Source organism: Dryas octopetala, chromosome 6 (genome assembly GCF_963921425.1).
Source record: "Dryas octopetala chromosome 6, drDryOcto1.1, whole genome shotgun sequence".
NCBI lineage: Eukaryota > Viridiplantae > Streptophyta > Magnoliopsida > Rosales > Rosaceae > Dryas > Dryas octopetala.
In genome coordinates this window covers 7,418,616-7,443,055 of record NC_141371.1, presented here as the reverse complement: position 1 = coordinate 7,443,055, position 24,440 = coordinate 7,418,616, and the positions used below count along the sequence as shown (strand labels likewise).

Sequence of the window (24,440 nt, the reverse complement as noted above, 5' to 3'; positions counted from 1 at the left end):
AAAGACATTTATTTGAAACACAAACAGCAAAACATGTTAAACGGTGTGCAACCCCATTTGCATGTCGAGAAATGCAGGGAAACCCCCCAAGCTTAGTAAGTTAGTAACCAAGAAGCGAATGAGTCATTGTGTTATCATGTGCATGTTATGGTCATATAATCTTTTGGTCTTCATAATTGCCACATCATGCAATCATGACAAGAAAGTTAACTTGTTTAATGAGTTGTTTTTTACTGTTCTTTATATAATCTGATCTGGAGGTCGCTGGCCTCCTTTAAGGCTTCGATGATGGGTGAATAGAAAAGAGAGAAAGAGAGATCGTAGACGATGAGAGAGAGAGCAAAGACAGAGATCAGAGAGAGAGACATAGATGTGGTCTCGTCCGCCTTACTTGCCGGACAACGATGGTTCCATAAGAGAAGAAGATGGGAGAGAGAGAGAGAGAGAGACCACCAAAGTGATAGAATTAGAGCGTCCAACCCAAAACCAATTGGCAATGGGTGGAGAGGCCCAAGACTTATAAGCACATATGCTAAGCTCTAGTTTTCCGATGTGGGACATTGCTCCACATTACTCTCAACACGCCCCCGCACGTGTGGCGATATTTTGAGCCTTACACGTGAACAAATTATATTGGGTGACGTGGGAGCACGTATGGCCGTTTGGCCTTACACGCGGATAACCAAGCTCTGATACCATGATAGAATTAGAGCATCCAACCCAAAACCAATTGGCAATGGGTGGAGAGGCCCAAGACTTATAAACACATATGCTAAGCCTTAGTTTTCCGATGTGGGACATTGCTCCACATTACTCTCAACAATATGCACATATTTGACGGTCAAGTTATGGCCAACGACCCAAGAGCTGTGCAGAGAGACTAGTACTGCTGCCACAAAATGAATGGTAGCTGGGATTTTGATGAGCCAGAAAATAAAAAAATTTCAGTGATATTGCCAACTGGAAAAAGTGAGGCAATCTGGTCCAGCCCAACTTAGGATTTAGGCAATCTATTCTTCTAGATAAAGGTTTCATAGTTCATACCCTCCTCAATGGGTTTGGTTCCACAAGAGACCAAGGAGCTAGGAAAGGAACATAAGCAAGTATGCTATATACAGACGGGTCAGGGCCTTGGTCAACCATTTAAACTTTGCAATCTGTTGTGGGTGGTGTAGCTTTTGAAAGGTTTTTGGGAAAAAACTGAAAAAGTTATCCAAATAGGAGAGAGGAGGTTTTTGCTTTTGAGTGACATGTTTTTAAGGACTTGGATCCTCTGCCAGACTGTTTGGTACCAGACTGGTACCAGACTTCTAATCTAAGCCTTTCAATTTGTTTTAATGGTTGAGATCTTCCCACATCTTAATTTTTATATTTTCATCCAAATAATATTAAAACATTAGGCAAAAAAAAAAAAAAAAACTCATTAGTCCACTGCCCAGTGCATACCCCACCCCCGCCTACGCCTTCTTCCTCCCAATCACCCTAAAATGGCTACTATAAGATGGGGAAGAGACTGACCCAGATCATGGTGATACTCATAGGGGTTCCTCATCATCTTCTTCATAGCTGTATTGTACTCCTCCATTGCATTCTTGGAATTGGAGGCTCTGTTGCTTGTGGGGTTCTTTTCAATTCCACTCTCAAGCAACCCACAATAAACTCTGTTCAATTTGAAGGAGTTATTGGGCACCAGTAGACAATTGCAAGCAGATTTCTTTATCTTCTTCAAAAGCACATCGTTTTCAAGAGGAGCTATGAAGACTGAACTCAAACAATTGTTGCCAACACTTGCCATTTCTCCACTTCCTTCCTCGAAGCTCACGGAGAATCACCCTCCCCATCTCCTCCCCTTTCTTTCTCTCTACACTCTCTCTTCCCTCCACGGTCTTAGGTGCTGGATAATTTTCCAGCCCTTCCTCTCTCGCAGGTTGTCCTTTTCTCCACCAGAACACAACTCCATCTTCTTCTTCCTCTTGTAAGCCTCATCTATTTCTCTCCAAATTAATGGAAATTATTCCTTTGTAACCCCCACTTTCAACACAAGTTGAGATATACCTGTTGATGCAAATTTCCGTAAGAAAGTTACAACAACTTAGGGGTAGTGACCTGGCTGATCCGAAGTCCTGCTGGATGATGATGATGTGATCTTCCTGTAGACAAACACAAGATCAAAGGAGATGGACCGGTGTGGTACCAGCCAAACACGCTCCGATGATGAAGTCAGTGATGTGTGTTTGATGGTGTTTGAATGGAAGTGAGGAAGAACATGTGATGAACTTGGGAGAATGGGAAGAACAAGGCAAATGTTCTGGGTTTATTCTCAGCAAGTCCAAGTGTGATTTTGGTAAGCCAAAGTTTGTGCAAGTGTTTGCTTTGTGATGGCTGGATGGATGGGATCCTGGCTTTGTGCATATAAGTTGGTTTATATAGATAAGGGAAGGTGTGGAGAGTAAGTTACCTGCATGTGATTGAGTGGCTGAGAGAGATCCACGCGTTCGGTCATAGCTAGTAGCATGCACAGCTACTCACCTCCTTTGCATTTAATGCTGCATTGAATGCAAGGATGGAAGATCAGGTGGAATGCCCCAATAGTCATGGCTGTGAGCTGGAATGTCTTATCTGTCAGAGAGTCACGTCAGGTGCACTTGAGTATGGCGGTTCGTCCCAACGTGATCTTCTTTAGGATGGCGGTGGGAGGCCGAGCCGATCCGAACACATGTCCTCACATGTAGACGTGAAACCCATGTGTGATCGGATCGGATTTAGACAAGTCGGCCAAGCCGATCAGGTAGGTAGTGCAGTGATCCCCTCAAGTGAAATCCGGCCGCAACTAGGATTTGAGATGATGATCACCAAAGCCGAGCCGATCCGAACTGAGAATGGAATGGACTGAGTTGATGTGGTGACGTGGAGATCTTCGTCTGATCGTGATCGGTCATTGGGCCGGGCCGAGCCGAACCAATGGTTGAGATGATCAGGTGGTGACAAGATTGTCGAAGCACGTCTGATCGTGATCGGTCATTGGTCCGGGCCAAGCCGAACCAATGGTTGAGATGATCAGACGGTGACAAGATTGTCGAAACACGTCTGATCGTGATCGGTCATTGGTCCGGGCCGAGCCGAACCAATGGTTGAGATGATCAGGTGGTGACAAGATTGTCGAAACACGTCTGATCGTGATCGGTCATTGGGCCGGGCCGAGCCGAACCAATGGTTGAGGTGTGACTGGAGAAAAATGATCTCCAGATTCGAGCCGAACTGATGGTGCCGAAAAAGATGATCTCTCGAATTCCTGGTGGATCCCAATGTCGGTTCGGATCGGATATGGGTAACCCGGAGGTAAGAGCCGATCTCATATGTACATGCTGTTGGCGTTGCTAAGCTGAGATGATGACATAGATGGCTGGGTCTGACCAAGTTGACCATCAAAGAGTCTGAGCAAAAATGGGACTTGGTGTGCCACGTGTTGGTCTGTGATTGGCCATTGAATCCATGTGGATTTATCCACAAACAATACCCATTTTGAAGATGAGAAAAGTTTTGGCTGAAGCAGAAAAGATACCCAAATTGGGGCAAACTTGGGCTAGAAAATTATCCAGCACCTAAGATCGTGGAGGGAAGAGAGAGTGTAGAGAGAAAGAAAGGGGAGGAGATGGGGAGGGTGATTGGGAGGAAGAAGGCGTGAGGCGGGGGTGGGGTATGCACTGGGCAGTGGACTAATGAGTTTTTTTTTTTTTTTTCCTAATGTTTTAATATTATTTGGATGAAAATATAAAAATTAAGATGTGGGAAGATCTCAACCATTAAAACAAATTGAAGGGCTTAGATTAGAAGTCTGGTACCAGTCTTGTACCAAACAGACTGGTAGAGGATCCAAGTCCTGTTTTTAAACCCACAGGCATAACAAACAACTGTACAGCAATAAAACAACAAGTAATAAAAGCACAACTGGCATAACAAACAACTGTACAGCAGGCATCCCAAATGAGGCTTCATATTCCTTGGGCATTTCGACTCCCAAAATATGTAGCTTTGTATTCTGCTTTTTTGAGGTTAAGGTCTATGCCCCCTCTTCTTCTTGTTCTATTTTTCTTGTTGAGGTTTGATTAATAAAAAGCTTAAACAATACAGAATAATCAAGATTTTTCCTTTACTTGTAAATGGTTTCCATAGAAAATTACAAGAATACCATCATTTTGGTGCATTTTGAATAATCAAGGTAACAATCATTCTTGGCCAAAAAAAAAAAGGTAACAATCATTCACTCACAGGGCAATTAATTAGCTGCCTCATTTGCTTTCCCCTAACCTATTTTTTGAACCCAAGTTGGTCTCTGACCCTTGTGGTGCTGCTGAGGAGGTTGAAGTATCAGCAGCAACAGTGGCTTTGGACTCTATTTCTCTCAAAGCTACCATACCATTTCCAGCAGCTACATCAGATTCAGCTGCCTCAGCTGCCTCTCTGAATTTCTTGTAAATATCACCTTTATAGAATTTCCTTGTCCTAATCACCAAAATAGATGAAACAAGGCTCCCAAATAATGCCACTGCAGCAATTATAATGAAGGCCAATCTGTAACAATGCACTCCTGTACAAGTCAAGTCCTCCCCTGCTTTCCTAGTGCGACCCAAAGCTTTCATTTGCTTCAAGGCCTCTGCATCATACAGATTACCAGCCACTTTGACATTCAGAACGTAAGCCCCAAGTGGGCTAGCAGCACCACCAAAGCTGATCAAAGTGGCATAGTATTTGAGGCCGAAGAGTTCGGATATGATGGCAAAGATCAATGGCCATTGTGCTCCAAAACAGAACCCAATAATCACAGAAGCAAAGTAAAGGGAATTGGGGATGCCAAAGGCTATCAGAAGATGGCCAACACATGATAAAAGAAGCACAAGAGTGAGCATAAGGGGACGAGGGAACTTGTACTTTTTCAAAAGCACTTCTGAAGAGAAGCCAGAGGTAACTCTTCCAAGGTAGTTCCATATGCTCACCAGTGATATGAAAGTGCTTATGCTATGAGTTGGGTAGCCTAATGAGTTCCCAATCTGACCCAAGTTGTCGATCGCAGTTAAAGTCCCACCAACACCACAAATTGTAGCAATGAACAAGATGAGCATGTCAGTGCTAAAAACTGCTTGCAATATGGTGTAGTCCTCGCCTCTATCCGGCGGGCTGAAAACGTTTTGCAAGCAAGAATTGGGCTTCTGCTGGCTTCGTGGAGCAGCAGAAAGTGGCTGCAGGGGTACTTCAACAGGAGCTGGATTCTCAGCTACTACTTTGAGCTGAGATTGATCATTCACCACTCTGATTTTGCTCTTCCAGAGCTTAAACTCTTCGATTATAACAACCGCGAGAGGAAGAAACAGCAACAAAAGCACAACTGAACCACTTCCAATGTACCCAATTCTTGTAAATGTCAGCTTATGCTGCATGATAATCAAAGCCATGAGAAACCCAGCCAGGCCAAGAGTAATGTAGAGAAGATGGTAGAAAACCCTGAGCTCATTCGGCAGTCTCACGATCTTTATCAATCGAATTATGGGAAGAAACAGCAATGAAACAGCAGCTGGAAGCCACCCAATTAGCAAAATAAGAGACTTTGATTCATCTCCATAGAAAGCATGGTAGAGCTGTGTGATGATTGCACCGCTCAAGCCAACAAGTCCCTTCAAGAGGCCCAAAACACTGCCTCTACTTTCCGGGAAATTCTTTACAGAACTCACTACAGCCCCAGTGTTTGAAAATGTCTGAGAATTTGCACCTATGCAAATGTACAAACACATCTGCCACACATGGGGTTTGGAGGTTCGGCCGGTGACTGCAAGCCAAATCATGAAGTAGCCAAAAAAGTTCATGCCTGCACCAATTAAGAGGATCACCCATGGAGCTGTGACCTCGTTTATGAGCCCTGCAATGATGCCAACATTGCCCCCCAAGTCCTTGAAGAAGCTGAGGAGATTGAGGGTTGTTTGGTCATAGCCTAGTGAGGTTTTGATGTCTGAGGAGTAGAGGCCAAACATGTATGTTGCTCCAGCGACGGATAGGATTAGCATTGAAGCAAACACCATGAACCACCGGCCATGGAGTACTTGGAAGCCAAAGCTCCTCATCTCCTTGTACCCAAAACCCCCTGAACTGAACTCTGCCATCACCATTTTAATTTTCTTTATGTGAAACAGAGTAAAGGGTCTTTAGGGGTTGAGCTCTACATGCAAGTATGTGTATATAATAGAGATTTGGCTGAAGAAGATTAAGGATTTCCACATCGACTTGCTATTTAACTTGAAGTCTTCAAGAAATAGACGAAAAGTTCTCTGTGGAGTGTAAAAAGATAAGGTGGGAACCGAAGATGAGTATGGATTCAATCTCTCTCTCTCTCCCCAACTTTTGGAACATGTGCAATTAGAAAAATACTTCTTTGCATTCATACTTACACAAATATATATATATATATACGTATACAGGGGCCATATATGATGTGCATATACTATACAACAACAGTACTATGAAAGACCCATAATTATATTGGTTTTACTGCAGTCAATGTGGAATTGCTGACAATCTATCAATCAATATCCATGCTCCTTTGTCCCTTCTGGATTTTCTGCTCCAGACCCCAAAAATATCTCTTAAAAACATGAGCATCTTGTTGAAATTTCCTCATTTTCCATGATTATTCAATTGCACAATCATCAAATATATATAAGCATGAACAGGTCAGCAAGTCAGCATACACATTTTTGCCATAATTAATCACAAGTTCATCACAAAAAAGTTGGTAATGATCGATAATGTTGGCTTATTTTCTACGATACAGACACCCCTTGTAATGTAAACGATTTTCACTCCTGAATGTTCACGGGTTTACCATTCCGTTACTCTTGAATTGTAGTTAGGATTCATTTCCATGTGATGCACTTAGAAGGTCAGTTCAAGCAAAGCCATCCCACCTCCATTTAGAAATTGAAATGAAAGCTACCCAACTAATTCATAATACGTACCCATTAATTAGTTTCGAAATGTGTTTTATCATTTGTGGTCCAGAAGTAGCTAGTACCTTGAAAACACATTGATCGACCTCACAGATTGAGATTGAAGGCCTATTACTGTTATGGACACTTGTGGATTGTGATGCTGATGGGGAAGGAAGCAATTGATTGCTTCAACTATGACCTCATTGGTATTCAAAGGAACACCTGTCCTGAGGAGAATGACATCGTAACCATAGTGTGTATATGATCTGTCTATATTTCATGCCTACGTAACCAAGTTAGTCTTTTGCGAGATAATTTCGATAAGGGACATGAGATATTGGATTAGAGGCGGCAATTTTCAATACAATCCGAAAATATATGTTAGACAACCAATTCGCACAACTCTACTACTAAATTTAATACCGACATTGTGATCAACTTAACTATATAAGTCTAATACAGTATCTCATACTAAGTTTAATAAATTTATTTAAATATGAGGTTTTATCCAAAAAATACTAGTAATGAATCACCTAACTTATATATTACAGACTACTATGTCAAATATTTTATATAAAAAAAAACCTATTCGCACACATATTTTGTATAGAGCCATTGTTCCATTGTTGCAACCGAGTTGCAGATGCGATTGCTAAGTTTGCTCTCTCATGTAATGATCTTGTGGCGTGGGTTAACGAGGAACCAAAATTGGCTCTTCTCTCTCTTAACCAATAATGTAGCTTTGGCTTGCACCATCCATGTATTCAAATGGCCGGACAAGCAAAGATCCGTGACTATTTTGTGATCAAAATTTAATGCAAATTTTGAATTGGTATAATTTGACCATACCATTACATTGGTCCACACAATGAATGAATGATTGGTTTTCTCCCGCCATTGTACCCAAAAAAAAAAAAATGAATGATTGGTTTTCTGACTTCAATTATTTGGAGAAAATATATCGTTTATAAAGTGGATGACTTGCCCTAACTACCACTGCACGTGTATTAGTGGGGATTTATGTCTTATCGATTCACAAAGCTCAAGAGGCAAGGGTGGGCTGGGCTGAGAATTCAGTATTGGTTTCATGTGTCTTACTCTTACCAAACAAAAAGAAAGTAGCAAGAGACAATGGTCAAGGCCGGATGGACTGGGCCGAATTCAGCTCTACTTTTAGATCTATGGCTGACCCAGTTCAGTGTTATGGATATCTAACCCAGTCCGTTTGTACGAAGAGTGGACATTTTTCGTTCTGAGTCGGCCCAGCGCATTTTACAGGCCTAGAAGTAAGTAAGCGTATAAAGTGGAGTTATTAAATCATTAATTAACGTGACAGACAATCACAATCAGTATTTATAAGGTGCAATTTTAACAACTTTTGGCCAGCAGATTGTGATTTGTGAAGGACTGGTTAATAATCTTGCTATATATTTAAGTGCTTGAGTTGGGCTTGGGCTATCCGGCAAGAAACGGGCTAACAATTGGACGGCCAAGATCGGGTATAATAATATTGGATACATCCCAAGAGTCACGATGGAAGAATGTTAGTTTAGTTGGTAGGAAAAAAAAATTGTGTTTAACTGTAACATAGCATCAGAGCAGTATGTCACGTAATATTATTGGCGTAGTGTTACATTCACATAGAAAAATTTATCAATTGATTAGGTTTGTAGATTTAAAAAACAAAATACAATAAGCTTGCATGCATAAAAAACAAAAACAAGGATTCAATATAAATGAGGTTTTGGTCTTGAGCTTGGAGATGTATATTCAACAAAGTTGGAATCGAGTAATCAACATCTGTAAGCTGGAATGCTGGAATGTTTAGTGTCCAGGGTCCACAATACACTAAATTGTAGCATGCCATGCACCATTCATTTGTTTTTCACTTCTGATATATCCAATATAATACCCTGTTCTTGGCTGTAATTGTCGTTTCTTGGATATTTAGTCTAATGAAGCACATATTTAACAAACTAAGGTCAACCAGTCCGCCCAAAATCAAGTATTATATATTGGATAGGGAGCTTGGATCCATCTAATGTTAATATTTTCTGCGCTACTATTATATGTCTACGTTTATGATCAACATTGTTTTCGTCTTACCCAATAGTTAAGAAATTGTCTTTGTAAGGGCGTGATGAAGAAGACTCAGGACCCTTACTTAGGAACCATATCATTAAGATATTTTATTAAACAATTTTTGCTCCGCCCCTTAAAGGAAAACAAATCTAAGAAGTTTAGAAATATTTAAAAGGGGTAATTAAGTAGCTTTGTGGGGTTAATTGACCCCTCGAAGATGCATGTGCCAGCCACTGCCACATGCATGACCAAGTTCCTTGATTTGTCCGACTCATATATTCTATATATATGGCCCAGTGCCTCCAGTCCAAACAAAGGCCGGCCTTTGTACTATACCATTGTCTTAGCTCTTCCTAATTCCTCTCTCTCACTACCACTATTACTATCACCACTGCTAACTAATTAAGTATATATCCAATAAGTACTGTATATAGTTCACAAGTGGAAAGAGAAGAGTTCAAACTTCAAACGTACATCAGCTATGGAGGACCCTAAGAGGATGGAAGAAGGGTTTGGGAATACGAAACCAGTACTTGTCAATGAAGAAGAAGAAGAAGATCATCGTTTCAATATCAGTGAGAAAGCAAATGGAAGTAGTGGTCGTGGCGCTGTAGGAGATGTCATTCATGACCATGATCATGATGATGAGGAGAAGATTCTTAAGGCAGCGCCGCCTCTGGAGGAGGAGCAACCACTGCAGGTTACTAAGCAGAAGAGCAAGAGGGTTGCTACCTTGGATGCATTCAGAGGCCTTACCATTGTGGTATGTTAGTTTATTAGTATATTTGGGCTATATACATACTGATCATAAGCATCGACTACATGAAAATGTTTTTTAATTTGTCACACATATTTGGATCCTTAATTATATTGATTCTGAATGTATGGTCTAGATTTAGTCTGACAACATAAGATTGTTCGTCTCGCAGAAGAATAAACAGCTAGACTAATAATATGCAATTGCATATTGTAATTTTGTAAATTCCTGGAGAACAGAGATTATAATGTGTATATGAATATGCATATGCATATGGCATGATGGCAGGTGATGATATTGGTAGATGATGCTGGGGGAGCATATGCGCGTATTGACCACTCGCCATGGAACGGATGCACCTTGGCTGACTTTGTCATGCCCTTCTTCCTCTTCATTGTAGGTGTCGCCATTGCCCTTGCTCTCAAGGTACGTACATATATACCAAACATATGTACTGTGGCTCTATTTACATAATTTGGCAGGTATACATGTCATACACAAAAGGTCTTCAAATGTAAGTAACATAATTTGTGTCAAAAAGAAAAACTCTGTAATCATTCCTAGATATAGTTAAGTACTGAGCAAATTCCCAATTATCGATTTCTATGCACATTGGATCATTGTTTGCATAACTTGTATCTCAAAATTTTGATTTTGCAGAGAATTCCCAAGACCCAGGTTGCAATCAAGAAGATTATTTTAAGAACATTGAAGCTTCTTTTTTGGGGAATTATTTTGCAAGGTAATAGGATCCACTGTTCATTAAGGAAAAAGCTCATTGTCAATAACAATTAACGAACATAATCTGTTTAAATAAAAACACATTGTGTGTGACTGTACCTCACTCTCACATGTAGTGCAGGAGGATACTCCCATGCGCCAGATGACCTAGCTTATGGAGTTGACATGAAACAAATTCGATGGTTTGGTATCCTCCAGGTGTTTGTCTTAAGGACCCTTAAACCCATAAATTGTTTTGAATAAAACTCAATTTTGAGCTAACAATATCTCCCAGTACTCTAATCTTTTCTTTGTTGGTATGTACATGGTAATCAGAGAATAGCCTTGGTTTACTTTGTTGTTGCTCTGATAGAGACACTGACCACCAAACTCAGACCAACTGTTCTTGACTCTGGACACCTCTCTATTTTCACTGCATATAAATGGCAGTGGTAAGTATGCAGATTCATTCTCTAAATCAATACCCTTTTTTAAGTCATGTCTTAGGTTTTGAAATTCACTGTTAATTTGCTATTTAACATCCCTGCAGGATTGGAGGGTTCGTCTCATTCCTTGTCTACATGATTACAACATTTGCACTTTACGTTCCAGATTGGAGTTTTGTTGTGCACAACCATCATGGACCAAAAAAATACACGGTATGTTCATTTGTTCAATGAACGAAGTTTTTGTTAACTTCATATACATTGTTGACACATTCTTTATGGTTTAAACTTTTACGTAGTATTAGAGCTCTCTGAATGAAGGAGGTTCTCAGTTCAAAATCTCCAATCTCTATTCACCTATATGTTTCTCTTTCTGCATTTCTTTGCATTTTCACGTGCACATAAGACTGCACGTGAGAGTGAGTGTTAGCTTCATATGCATTGTTGGCTCAATTCCTAACACCTAAGTTTTTGGTTTTCCTTTTCTTCAGGTTAAGTGTGGGATGAGAGGACATCTGGGACCTGCTTGCAATGCAGTTGGGTATGTGGATCGACAGGTCTGGGGCATAAACCACCTCTACTCACAGCCTGTTTGGAGCCGCTTGAAGGTTAGCTCTTGGCTCTAATTGAGCAGTTGGATAAGGGAAAACAACAGAGAGATAGAGACAGAAATCCGTCACTAATAAATATATTCATCTTTTGTGACAACTTGTAGGCCTGCACGCTTAGTTCTCCCAGTCAAGGCCCTTTCCGAGAGAACGCTCCAAGTTGGTGCCACGGTCCATTTGAACCCGAAGGCCTTTTGAGGTAATGTCAATTGAGAAAAAAAATGAAAGATGAAGACTAACTATGAACCAGAGACAGAGATTGATTTTGTTGCTGTTGTTTCTTAGTTCAATTTCAGCTATCCTTAGTTGCACCATTGGCATCCATTATGGGCACATTTTGATCCATTTCAAGGTTACCCATCTCTCTAAACATACAGATTAATTAGTGCACTTCTTAAGTTTTAATCTGATTCATTTCAAGGATGATGAAGTTGGATTCTCATGCAGAGTCACTCAGAGAGGCTCAAACAATGGGTCTCAATGGGGATTGTCTTAATTATCATAGCCATCATTCTACACTTTACAGATGGTGAGCTTCCTTGCATACCTCGTACCTAGTTCTTAGCTAATGTTAAAAAACCCTTCTCAATTTGATCACTTACTTGCAGCTATTCCTATCAACAAGCAACTCTACAGCTTCAGCTACGTTTGTTTCACCGCCGGTGCAGCCGGATTAGTTTTTTCTGGATTTTACTTACTGGTAAACCAGTTAATTCTGTTCAATCTAGTACTCCATAAGTTTTCAGTTCAAGCAACTAAAGACTAATTCAAGGACAACTAATGACTATCTTCTATGTGATGAATGAACAGATGGATGTTTGGGGATTCCGGAAACCATTTTTATTTCTAGAATGGATAGGAATGAATGCAATGCTAGTGTTTGTGATGGCAGCACAAGGCATCTTTGCAGCATTCGTAAATGGATGGTATTATGAATCCCAAGACAAAACCCTAGTAAGTAGTATCAACTATCAACCATTAAAATCATACCAAATTTGATTGCTTTCACATAATTTTTTTCTGGAAATGTAATCTAAATGAGTGGAGGAATAAAACTATATCAACAGGTCAATTGGATCCAGAACCATGTGTTTATCAATGTATGGCACTCGGAGAGGCTAGGAACGCTCTTGTACGTGATATTTGGTGAAATCTTATTCTGGGCAGTAGTTGCAGGCATCTTGCACAAAATGAGAATATACTGGAAGCTGTAGAAGCAAACATTACAAGAAGATTATTGAAAGAAAGACCCAAGTCACCCAACAATTGCTCTACTTGTGGCATTCACATATTTACTTTACCCTTCATGGGTCCTTTTTAGTGTGGGATTCTTGTCTGTTTTGGATAGATTCTTCATGGGTTTAATTGGTTTATTTGCTTACTATACAAAAAGAAGTGTGTGTGTGTGTGTGTGTGTGTGTGTGTATATTGCAGAAGTATTGTATTTGTGTGCTATAGCATTTATCTGAATTAGTGTTTCAATGTTTCTAGCATAGTGTCCCACACAGTGCTCAGAATTTTCACCTTTTCATAAAAAAAGTAAGAGAAACAGGACTAGTGAAAGTGAAAGAAAAAACCACAATAATAGTCACAGAAAGACGAACCCTGCCCACCAAAATGCTCCAAATCAAATGTGATACTGAAATATAGGAGGAAAAGGGGTTCCAATCAGTTTAGAAATGGACAAGTAGAGAAAGACACCAACGGTGTAGTAGAGCTCCTTAACAGTGGCACAGTTTGTACTCCCTAAAAGTAATAGTGCAGCCATCATCTTTGGAGCTAAAAACCATCTCAAAGTCAATCACAAACTTCGTGACAGAGACCCAACGTGTTTTTCTATCTATACATGTGATGACTGAAAGAGTGAAAGTCACTTTCAATCAATACAGCTTATGCCTCTGGGAAACATTAAAACATGTCAAAACAAAACAGAACTCTGATGAAAGAACCCGATTTTTGGTCATTCAACAAGAACAAAGATTTAATCATTGGCTAAAATTTTTTGTTTTTCAAATCACATTTGATTCAAAAATTTTAACAATGACAATGATGTAAGCAAACACAATTAATAAAATAAAGCAACTGTACCAGTGGATATAGCTAGGAGGACTGAATGTATATATGTTTCAAATTTCAAACAAAGCCAATTAAGCAGCTGTACCAAACAAAATATCAAGTAATAAGTAACAGTGGCAAGGCACAAAACTAACTAAAACACTCTATTGTGGCATCGGCTTTCTTGCAGCTGCTCGCAAATTAATAACCTGTTCTCCTGTGCTTCACCTTCCATCTAACCTCCTTTGCAAGTTATAACAATCCACTGGAATCATATGCTTGTCTTTGGTGATGTTTCTTACTTGCCTTTGTTCTCTTTCAATTGTTTAGCAAGTTGCAGTGTGTTATAACAGCTTTATAACAGCCAAATTGGATGAAGCTGTAACAACTATTGTCTTCCTAAACCCTATTGTCTTGCTGCTCTTAGCTTTGCTAAGGATTTAGGTGTGCACAAGTATGTAGGATCCTCCTACTGCTTGTTCTAGCTTAGTTTGTTTTCTTTTGGGCTTCGGCCCCCTCTGCACCCAAAAAAAAAAAAAAAAAAGAACTTGATGTATTTCCACCGTTAGATACAAAAGCATCCGAAGGATTAAAAGGTGAGTCAAAATGTGTGTAAAAGGCATGTTCCTAGAACCTGACCTATTATTATTATTATTAAAACGAAATAATAATTGGCTATTTTGAAAAGTGTGTCAAAATGTGTGTAAAAGGTTGTTCCTGCACACCTAATTATTGGCTATTTTTTGGAAGTTCTATGAAAACTGCTATTATTGGGGTAAGTTTTTGATAGTTTTGACAAAAACTCATTTTTTATATGCACCAAGGCTAAGGCTTTGCCAGCTCTGCATTAATATATAGGATGAGGACAACCAAAAAAACTGATTCAACCCTTCTGAATAAAAATAAGGATAATGGTCTTGGGCACAGAAACTGGATCCAACTTACTTGAGGTGCATCAAAAGAATCTGTATTGAATATCTTTTGTTTCTGCTCGGCTAATCTTTAATAAGTACTAGAAAAACATGTTGGGACAGAACCTGCTGCACCATTTGAAAGAGGGGGGTTCATTTGCAAGTGTGATAAAACTAATAAAATACTCTCAGTTGCAAGAGTTGGTAAGAGCTCTTAAAATATTAGAACAAATTCAGTAAGACCCTTTGTCCAGGTTCAAATGTTCTCCTTAAAAATATTATAATAATTGATCAAAAAGATTAACAATTAAATAAGAGCACTTAAAATATTACACATAGATGTGAATAATTTTAAAGAAAATTTTCAGACAGAACAATGTGGTGGTGTTACTCCTTTTGACTTGTTATGGTACAACCTAATAATGGTAAAATGGATCCCAGCTCAAGCAATCTTTTGGTCATAAATGTCCTATCAAAGGAGAGAGAGGGAGAGAGAGAGAGAGCTCCTTTTGGCAATGGAAAGTAGTTATTCTTTAATTTCTATTATAGTTCAGCGTTCAGCCTACAGAGCTCTATAGACAGCAAAAATACAAAGATAGACCTCCTGGAAGTGTTGACCTGCTCATTTTGACACCAACAGACCAACCACATCCATCCATCACCAGAACTTACTTCAACTATAACAAAGCATGAAAGAAATGGCACCATATCTACCTTTTTACAACAATGTGCAAGTGCCATGACAGCTGTAATCTCCTTTTCCATCTCCTTGCTACCGATTGATTTCTTCTAATTCTTACTATACAGAGTTAGCATGACAAGCTGTAATATACGATATGCAACCCGCTTGGCCTTTTAACAACATATATCCCATCAATTACATTTAGTCATGTGGTAACAGGGAAAAGTATGCTGTACAGAAGCGCGCAGCCATCAATGAGTAACGCATTTGCATTTGTTATCACTCCCAACCCATCAACATCTTCCAAACTTGTTCCTCAATCCTGTTCCATGGCATTGACAAGCCATCCCCTTCATCAAGCAAGACTCTGTAAACTTCCCATTCCCGATCTCCAATCATATGCCGTCCAATCTCAGCCTGGAAAAACAATCAGCAAAACTTAATTAGCCGGATAGAGAAAGTCAAACAAAGAAACAATTGATCAAGACAACAAGCATTGGCCCATTTGCATAAACAGGGGTCACATGGAAAAAAATGTAGTAGACTACAATTTATCACAATCCATTAGTTCTTTTAGGAGTTGGGACTATATTCTACTGAGTTAAGGTTTGTGACAATTACTGCTGTCCTTGGAGCCTACAAAGGAAAGCTTAACTATTTGCTAGCATTTCCTATGTCTGTTTAGAAATACAAAGTGCGGATCAGGAAGTACCGTAAATATTCCAGTGTCCAGCATCTTGAGAGCAAGGGTGATATCATGAAAAACAAGAGGCCGACCCTTGCCAGATAATTCCACAGGGTTCGCAACAAGCAGCTCCGTGTCAGGACCTCGGCTAACAACAGCAACTCTGAGAGGACGAAGTAGTTCCAGCTGCAAACGGGATGTCAATGCATTCTGCTTGCTAGGATCAACTATCTTCTTTCCATCAACTTGCATGATGAACAAGTCAATCTCACAGCTTCTTCTTTGTTTTGTAGAAAAGCGCCCGTAAGAGATCTGGTTCATAATAGCATTCATATATCATAATCACAGAAATAGATATTGTGACCCTAAAGGCTTCTGTTCACTCTTTTGAAATTTGACCATGTTTTTCCACATTCAAATGCCAACCAAAAAATGTCCTTTGACAAGGGTATTGCCTACTGGTAATGCTAGTACTTACAATTCAGCCTAATCTAAATGAGGTGGATGCATGAATTAAACTTGATTTGCATCCCAAAAAACAAAGCAACTTTATATGTAAAATTAACTTTTATATGTATTGTAAATCTTCAGGAAAGAATGACACCAGCAATCTTTCTTGAAGAAAATAATGCAGTTGCCCGTGATGCATAGAATACATGACATGGCTCACCCCTTCTTAGAATATTTATTTTATGCAAATATCACATTACTTATATATCTACCTGAATATTGTAATCCTTTAGAGTTCTCATTATATCATAAAGAAGGCCTTTGTGGTCTTTGCAAACGATTTGGACCAGCGTGTGACCAGGACTCAGTGAGTTGTCTATAGTCACAGAGACACTGCTAGAGGTGAGTGATCCACTTGGGAGTTCATCGGGCATTTCCAAATGAAACATGTCTTCCATAATTGCAGGTGGAAGAAATGAGGATGCCTGTGAACATGCAGTAATCTCAGGACCAACCATTTCAATTTCACAACTTATCATGGCACTCCCCGTAACGGCTTGTAAGTAGTCATATGCCTCCTCCTTTCTCTTATTTGTATGTAGAAGTTCCCTGATGAAGACGCAATTTCAGAGATTAAATCACTTAAAACAAGAATAACAAGATAAACATGTCTTAGTTTATTAAAAGTTGTATGGATGCTTAGAGACCATTGAAATGTCCCTCTCATAAACCTCCATACCTGTGCATTAATTATCATATAATATATACATGATCTCACAGTACCTATGAAAACTCAAACTGTGGCTGGTAGATAGTCCAATTGGTAACCTCACCTCTCCTATTTCTAAAGAAGAGGTCCAAGAACAAATCCTCCTTCCATCAAATGTCGTAACTTATCAACAAAATAAGAAATAAGATAAAAAGATTGGGAGAATATATAATATTCATCATAAATCTAGTTTTGAACACACCACATAAATGAGGACAAACTTGAAGAGCGAATGGAAAGTGTGGACTACAGAACTTTAGTCATTTCTTCATTAACTCCTCATCCATTACATACTATGCCTCAAAATCTTCAAAAAGTACAACTCTACATGTCTAAGTAATGGGATATTAATAATACACAAATGAAATGGTGAAGGACACTGATAAACATGAGAGTGCTACTCAAATCTGCAAGTGCTCAAATAATTCAATGTCTTAGTCAGCCAACATTTACCATTAAATATTCCCTGTGCATTATATGCATATCAAACTTGTAACCACGTATTACTATAATTCCATACGAGGTTTACAGTCGGTTGAAATTAACCAAATTGGGATTGTTTGCAACCATAAAGACTTCATAGACACTAAAAAGAGATAACAAAAGGCCAGAAAATCAACCAATACGATGTTTAGAAGAATAAATCAAGAGAGTAGAACCTGGTGTCTGTGACGAAAAATAGGTCCATCACTTTCCCATCAGGAGTGGTGGATACCTTGACTTTCTTTATAGTCAGCTCCAGTTCACATAGAACCCTCGTCACATCTGGACAAAATTAAAAGTATGAAAACCAGACAATACCAGTTAAATAGGCTTATGGTGCCAAAATCAGGTTATTCATGTATAACACTAATCTATCCATTTCTTATTTTGTGTTAGCAGGTCGTGTAACTTTCGAGTTCTTGTTAAATAATAATCAACCTTAATCCATAGTTGATTTATATCATATTGTCACCCTTAAGTGGCTACTATAAGATTGTTGACATTTGTCCCCTGTGATTTCTAAACGATTAAACAAACTCAGTGGAAGTTCGTGGCAGTTATAGTGAAATACGATAGAACCTTCAAGATGATGTTCTTTTTAAAAGATTAGCAAGAAGTTGAAGAACAAAATTCCTCATTCAAATCGATATATTCACATAGTAACCAATTAATTATCAAATCCCAACCACTCATACAATTTAAGAAACATGCAGATACAGAAACAAGCATTGGATGCTAAAAAGAAAAATTACCATGTAAGATCCCTCTTCGATCATAACAACAGAACTTGAGAAGGAACACATCAGGAGGCTTTGGAGGCTGCAATTCGGAGCGGTAAAAAGAAATCCCAGAAGCTGAAGAACAAGAAGGACAAGTCCCCGCTAGCCTCTTCTTCAACAAACTCCACCTTGTCTCTGAGTTCCCAATAACCCAAAACACTATGTAGCACCATTTCCCATCAGTTGATACATCTTCAAAACACAAATAGAAAAATTAGAAAAAAAACTTAACATTTTCAACTTCAAGTACCCATTTTTTGTTTCACATAATCTGAAAAACACCTAAAACACCCATAACTTGTTTCACAAATTCAGTGGAAATTCTCAAATGCCCATGTCTGGTTTAGCAAAATTGAAGATAGTTCTCAGTTCTCACATGCCCATCACTTTATTTCAGAAAATGTAAAAAATGAAAGATAGCCTAATCCATCCACTGCCTGGTTATTGAGAAAGCAGAGGAAAGGAAAAAGACACGAAAAATTGAACCTTTACAATTCAAACCCAACCAAAGTATTCAAATTTCTTATCCTCTTTCCCAGCATATTCTCAGCAACAAAACTGAAAATGAATTCTAAGCATGGAAGAACAGTAGAGTAAAACACATATTTCAGCTAACCTCCTCTGACAATGCTTAGACCAAAGAAGAGAATGATTCGACACAAGTCACAGCCCAAGCCAGTCTTGTCAGGGCAATTTATTGTAATCACACTTGGGTCACCTTCTTTTTCTGACTGTGTGATGATCACTACATCATCATGAAGAATACCCATAGCCTCCTCCTCCTATTCCTCTGTTATTGAATAAGGTGGAGCTGTTTTTGGAGAGATGTTGATATTCTTTGCTTTTTTTTCTTAGAGTTGTGTGTGGTCACAGACTCACAGTTGGTGTTTCAAAAAGGAGCACAGTTTTGACACATAAATTAAAGCAGGAGATGAACAGAGAGTTGAGTTGAGGGTTCCCTCTCTCTCACTTCAGCTTCAGCTTCTGCTTCACTTGTTCTTCTTGTTGTCGTTGCTTTCTTGTCTTGTTTTTATCTCTCTCATGTTTTTGTATGATGATTGGGAATCTTGTGAATCTCGGAGACCGCGAGATAATGGGTTGAGAGGGTGGCCATGGATCTGTTGAACGGGTTTGAAGCTCCACCCGTATTTGTCTAAATTACGAATCCACGTATTAATTGTTCAAGAACCCAAAATACCAGAGACATATATATATGCTCATGTTTGTCCAATTCACTTCATTGGATTATTTGGGTTTTTCTTATTCTTCAAATTATAGTAATTAAAGGATCAAAATTCTTAATAATTAATTTAACTAAATATAAAAATTAATTATGACTGATTGATTGGGCAATAATAATTAGAAAGTCTTCAAAATGTATGTTCATATTTCCCGAATGTGTTGTGATATGGGTTCCACTTATTGTTAGAAATTGTGTGCATCAAATACACTTGTTTTTTTTTGTCCAAATAACTGATTGTCTATAATTTAGTATATTAAGTGGAATAAATTTTCTTAAGTTGCAACAAAATATTTTAAAATAAAATTTCATACTTGTATACATCAAAAGTTGTTAAGTTGAAGACAATATTACTGTAACCTAAAGACAGAAAAACGAGATCCCAACACATATATAACCAAATAAAAAATAAGTTATGGGCATGACCTAGGGCTGAAGAGCTCGATAAGCACATGAAGTAATCACGATTATATAACCACGTAACCTCAAGGGGAAATCATGAACATTGGATAAACATACGAATTAATGTTAGTTAATGGAAGTTAATAATGATCTCATTAGCAGCTTTCAAGAATTGTTATTTTTGTAGCTCACCATATGTATTCGATGCCACCTTATTGGATCGGATTTTGCAGTTTTGTCTTCTGCAGTACCTCGACGTGATATGAGTGTAAAAGAGGTAATAGTTATGAATAGTCACTGACTCCCAGGTAATTCTTGTTGGTTTGAAACTGTCATTGATTTTTTAGCTTTATGTGATTTTTTTTATTTTTTTATTTTGGATAAAGCATCTCATTGCATTAGATCAGTCAAAAGGCAGAGTAAATACAAATAAATAGCCCAAAGGCTTACAAGAAAGCAAAAGCCTACAGAAGTGGAGCATCAAAGCCCACAGAAATTCCAAGATCTCAATCACAGCGGTGTTGAGCAAACATTATAGCCACCAAACAGAGCCAGTGAGGCGCCGAAGGACTTAGCGAACTTGTCGCGTAAGGGTCCACGATCCTACCAACAACTCTAAATTGAGGCCGATAGTAGCTCATAATGGCATATCGAGCAGTAGTAACCGGTGGAAACATGGCCGGTACCGGTGAAAATAGTGTCAACCAAACACCTTGAAATGAGCGTTTGAGAAAACCTGAGAGTATCAAAGCACCAAACAAGCCAAAACAAGTGAAAATGAAGGAGAAAAACAAAGCTGCAAGATGCAGTAGGAAAGACTTCCAAAATGAAAGTATGGAAAAACTCTCACTATTGAGGGAGGAGAGTATCCCTGAGTTGAGGGAGAAGGGGAAGGGAAGGGAGAGAAGGGGAGGGGAAGGAAGGCCAGCTCCCCTCACCCTCTCTGAAATGTGCGACTGTGGGAGGGCTTGAGGAGAGAGAAGAGAGAAAACAGAGGCGGCGGCTATGGTTACAGATAATTTTTTCGTACAGATGTCTATTCATGGGCTTTATGTGGTTAGGGTGTAGTTTTTTCAGCGGCACAATTCGTTCAAATAATTTTATTTTATTTACAACTTTTTTTTTAGGTTTTCAAACAAAGCCAAATGCCGACCTAAAAAGGGACGGTTGCGGTAGACTTTCGAGTTTCCCTTGATGACTAGAAAATGGTAGTTAGTAGCTCATAGATAGATTGTCCATATATATCTCATTATAAATAAGTATTAACAATGTAAAAGCATTTAATTCACATTTTTTACTATGAAGTACTAATTTTATTATGAAGACTCTTAGGTTCACGCTTTATGTGTTTACAGATTATTATTTAGACATTTTACAATTTATGTGTCACTTCATCCATTTTCATGAAATGATCAAAAACAACTTAATTTTCACAACTAAATACTTCTTAAAAATGAATATGATATAGTTTATGTTTGCTCATTTAAAAAATATTTTCTGTTTAAATTACCCAAATCTTAGACTTGTTTTCCTTTTCTTTTTTTCCAAGTTGGAGTTCTTAAACACCATTAGAACTCCCACCAAAAAGAAACAAACACCATTCAAAATTATAAAATTAAAATTAGAATTGCATTGCTAGTTGGCATGGCTTTGCATCTTATATTCTTATCTGAAACGTAAGCAACAAACAGCAGTATGACGTGGCGTCGATACGGTTCAATAATCAATATCACTCATTCACTGGACCTTGTTCCCCATTGCATTAACTCATTTACAGCGAACTTGGAATCATCTCATCTCATGCGGCGATATATCGACATGCAAGGTCCATCATCGCTCGTGACTTGTCTCCGGTGAAGTGCCAGGGTCACACGCACACACACTGAGAGTCAGCCGCCATCACGTGCCTTTATATTTTGTGGCTGGGGTCCCCTCACGTGCTTATCTTAGCGGAGGCTTCAACAAAACTTCCTTTGTCTTTAATTCTTCCCGCACTTGATTTTTAATCACTTCCAGTTTCCAACCTAATCACCTTTTGTTTAATATTGGGTAATCACCTTTATATATAGAATCAAAAGTACCAAAACAAAAAAATATCAAATTTTGAAGTTTACCGATATTTTATATCTGATCTACTTAGATTAAAATACTTATATAATTAATAATTATACACGTGTTATAATTTAAGTAAATTAGTAACACCAAGCCAACATGTCATATAGTATTATGGTCGCACCCAATAATTTCTTTTATAAAAAAGTGGATAGTGAGACTTTTTCTTACTTTTACACTTTTAATCAAATATCTATTACATGTAATTTGCTTAATTGGGTTGTTTTCCAATTAATAAAGGTTAAGTTTATATTAAAGTAGGGCACCGACAGGTTAGGCAGGTTTGAGGCTCTATTCACGTTTGTGCAAGTTTTAAATCTACTTTACCCGTCAGACCTAGAAAACCTAAATGAAGTTTGTCTATATTTATTGAAAATCAAGTTTGCGGGTTCCTTAAGTTTTTTTGAGCGGTTCAAAATTCAAATCAAATTATTTGATAAAATAATTTATTCGTACAAAGAAATTGACAACTACACTCTTTAAAAAACTAATTTATTTGTACATATATGAATAACATATCATATCAAGAATGCTCTAAAACTAATTAGTTAGTAAGTTAATACAAACCTAATCACCATGTTTGGCCCACCACACAATGTAATCTCAAAATCCGAACCATCTATTTTTTAGGCCCTACTTCAAAGATCATCCCTGTAAAGAATCTTCAAATTCAGAAATCATTTAGTCATTTTGATTATAATAACAACTGTTTATATGTTTTTATTGAAAACACTGATCGTCTATTTATTTGATCTCAATTAGATGACTAAATTGATTTCCGATTTAGTTGATTTTTTGTAATGATGATATTTGAAGTATGATCTAAATAATTAATGGTTTAGATTATAAGATTAGTTATGTGGTGGTCCCAAAAGTATGGTTAGTTTCATATTAACTTACTAACTAGTTAGTTTTAGAGCACTCCTCATATATAATATGTAACACATGTATATATAATAAATAAATTAGATAACATATAAATAAATTTAAGTTGGGCAAACAAATTTAATTTAAATTTAATACAATCAATAATAGCTATAAATGTATTTCCTATTTAATTAATATCATATGAATATATTTAAATTGTGTATAACTTCTTCCGATTGTTTGAGTTATTTGGCCGGGTTGGAAAATTATCAATTTGTGTTTGTCCAACTTTTAATTTATCATCACGCTTGCTCAACTTATTAAATATTATTCAAGTTGTTCAAAGTGCGAGTGAAATATTCTAGTTAATTGATCGGGTTTGTCCAACCTAATGCCCACCCTTAATTTATATCAAATATTTAATAAGAATAGAAACTGTTGCATATACAATTATGCACTATGCACCACCTTTGCTATATTTTAAAGAAAAAGAATTTCTTATATAAAACAAAATGGATTTTAACACCAAATAAAAATTAAAAAGTGAACTTTACATACAAATGCTTTTAAAAAAATTAATAAAAAAGAAAAAAGAAAATTGATGACTACACTAAGGAAAGGAGTGAGGTCAGGTGAAGTATGTCATCAATCTTGTTAGTTAATAATAATTTGATTAATTAGTGTCATCAAAATGAACGGCCAAGATGGGATTGAGTCTTAGTGCATGCGCATTGGAAATTCCAATAGAGCATCGCTAGGAATAGTCCCATCCATGAGTTGTCCCCATATGTAATACCATGGTAGGTATCCGAATCTTACATTCAAGCACAATAGTAATAATATCTGGATTGTGTAATTTAGTGAGAAAAAAGTTTCTTTATAAATTATTGGGCTAATATAAATTAATATAACTCTTCACAATTACAATTAAGGAAGCTTCATTACATTTGGGTTCAAGTCCTCTCTCACAATTGGATAATCTAGTAAATAGTTGACAACTGTGGAGAAATAGGAATCTTATACTTATGTTTCCTGTGTTGGTATTGTGCTTATGGTCTTAGGTTGAGGAAAAAAAACACTATTTGTAGTTTAATTAAGATTTGAAATGTATAAATTGATTTGCTTTCAATTACAAATCGTAGTACGTTTGTGGGAAGGGCAGAAGATAATTTAAGAAGAGGTTTTTTTTTTTTTTTTTTTTCTTTCTTTTGGATAGGATATTTAAAAAGAGGCGGTTTACTTCACTACCAACACAATAATAGTGATCATGATCGAATAGATGGTTCCCATAATAGGAAAATTATTTTGGAACTTTTCTATCACATTGGCGGCCGGTATGAATATATTCTAACCCTTTCTTCGATCTCATGACATATTAATTGATTCTACACAGATTCAAAAAATATTTTATAAAT

At 37.7% G+C, this 24,440-nt stretch overlaps 3 protein-coding genes across 3 annotated transcripts; 1 reads left to right on the top strand and 2 right to left on the bottom strand.

Moving 5' to 3' along the window:
• Positions 1-4,253: 4,253 nt before the first annotated feature.
• On the bottom strand, positions 4,254-6,422 carry LOC147281866 (protein NUCLEAR FUSION DEFECTIVE 4-like). The gene has a single exon (XM_086248892.1). The coding sequence runs from the start codon at positions 6,156-6,158 to the stop codon at positions 4,290-4,292; it is 1,869 nt and encodes a 622-aa protein (XP_086105018.1). The 5' UTR covers positions 6,159-6,422; the 3' UTR covers positions 4,254-4,289.
• A 3,753-nt stretch (positions 6,423-10,175) lies between these two features.
• On the top strand, positions 10,176-12,804 carry LOC147281865 (uncharacterized). The gene is made up of 12 exons (XM_086248669.1): positions 10,176-10,242; positions 10,477-10,558; positions 10,679-10,755; positions 10,873-10,988; positions 11,087-11,195; positions 11,474-11,590; positions 11,698-11,789; positions 11,876-11,942; positions 12,038-12,119; positions 12,199-12,290; positions 12,401-12,544; positions 12,658-12,804. The coding sequence occupies exons 1-12, from the start codon at positions 10,192-10,194 to the stop codon at positions 12,802-12,804; spliced, it is 1,176 nt and encodes a 391-aa protein (XP_086104795.1). The 5' UTR covers positions 10,176-10,191.
• A 2,113-nt stretch (positions 12,805-14,917) lies between these two features.
• Positions 14,918-19,478, bottom strand: ACR10 (ACT-like superfamily protein). Its single transcript, XM_086246730.1, has 6 exons — positions 19,021-19,478; positions 18,378-18,596; positions 17,802-17,907; positions 16,646-16,982; positions 15,951-16,235; positions 14,918-15,655 (listed from the first exon to the last, which is right to left on the bottom strand). Exons 1-6 carry the CDS (start codon positions 19,172-19,174, stop codon positions 15,518-15,520), a joined length of 1,239 nt encoding a protein of 412 aa, XP_086102856.1. The 5' UTR covers positions 19,175-19,478; the 3' UTR covers positions 14,918-15,517.
• Positions 19,479-24,440: the final 4,962 nt, after the last annotated feature.

Bases quoted from the DNA above. Each gene is read 5' to 3' on its own strand.
- LOC147281866 (XM_086248892.1), bottom strand. From the start codon at position 6,158: ATGGTGATGGCAGAGTTCAGTTCAGGGGGTTTTGGGTACAAGGAGATG.
- ACR10 (XM_086246730.1), bottom strand. From the start codon at position 19,174: ATGGGTATTCTTCATGATGATGTAGTGATCATCACACAGTCAGAAAAA. The intron at 18,597-19,020 runs GTTAGCTGAAAT...TGTGTTTTGAAG, and splicing joins TCTAAGCATTGTCAGAGGAG to ATGTATCAACTGATGGGAAA. The intron at 16,236-16,645 runs GTAGATATATAA...ATTATGAACCAG, and splicing joins TAAAGGATTACAATATTCAG to ATCTCTTACGGGCGCTTTTC.
- LOC147281865 (XM_086248669.1), top strand. From the start codon at position 10,192: ATGCCCTTCTTCCTCTTCATTGTAGGTGTCGCCATTGCCCTTGCTCTC. The intron at 10,559-10,678 runs GTAATAGGATCC...CATGTAGTGCAG, and splicing joins TTGGGGAATTATTTTGCAAG to GAGGATACTCCCATGCGCCA. The intron at 11,591-11,697 runs GTTAGCTCTTGG...GACAACTTGTAG, and splicing joins CTGTTTGGAGCCGCTTGAAG to GCCTGCACGCTTAGTTCTCC.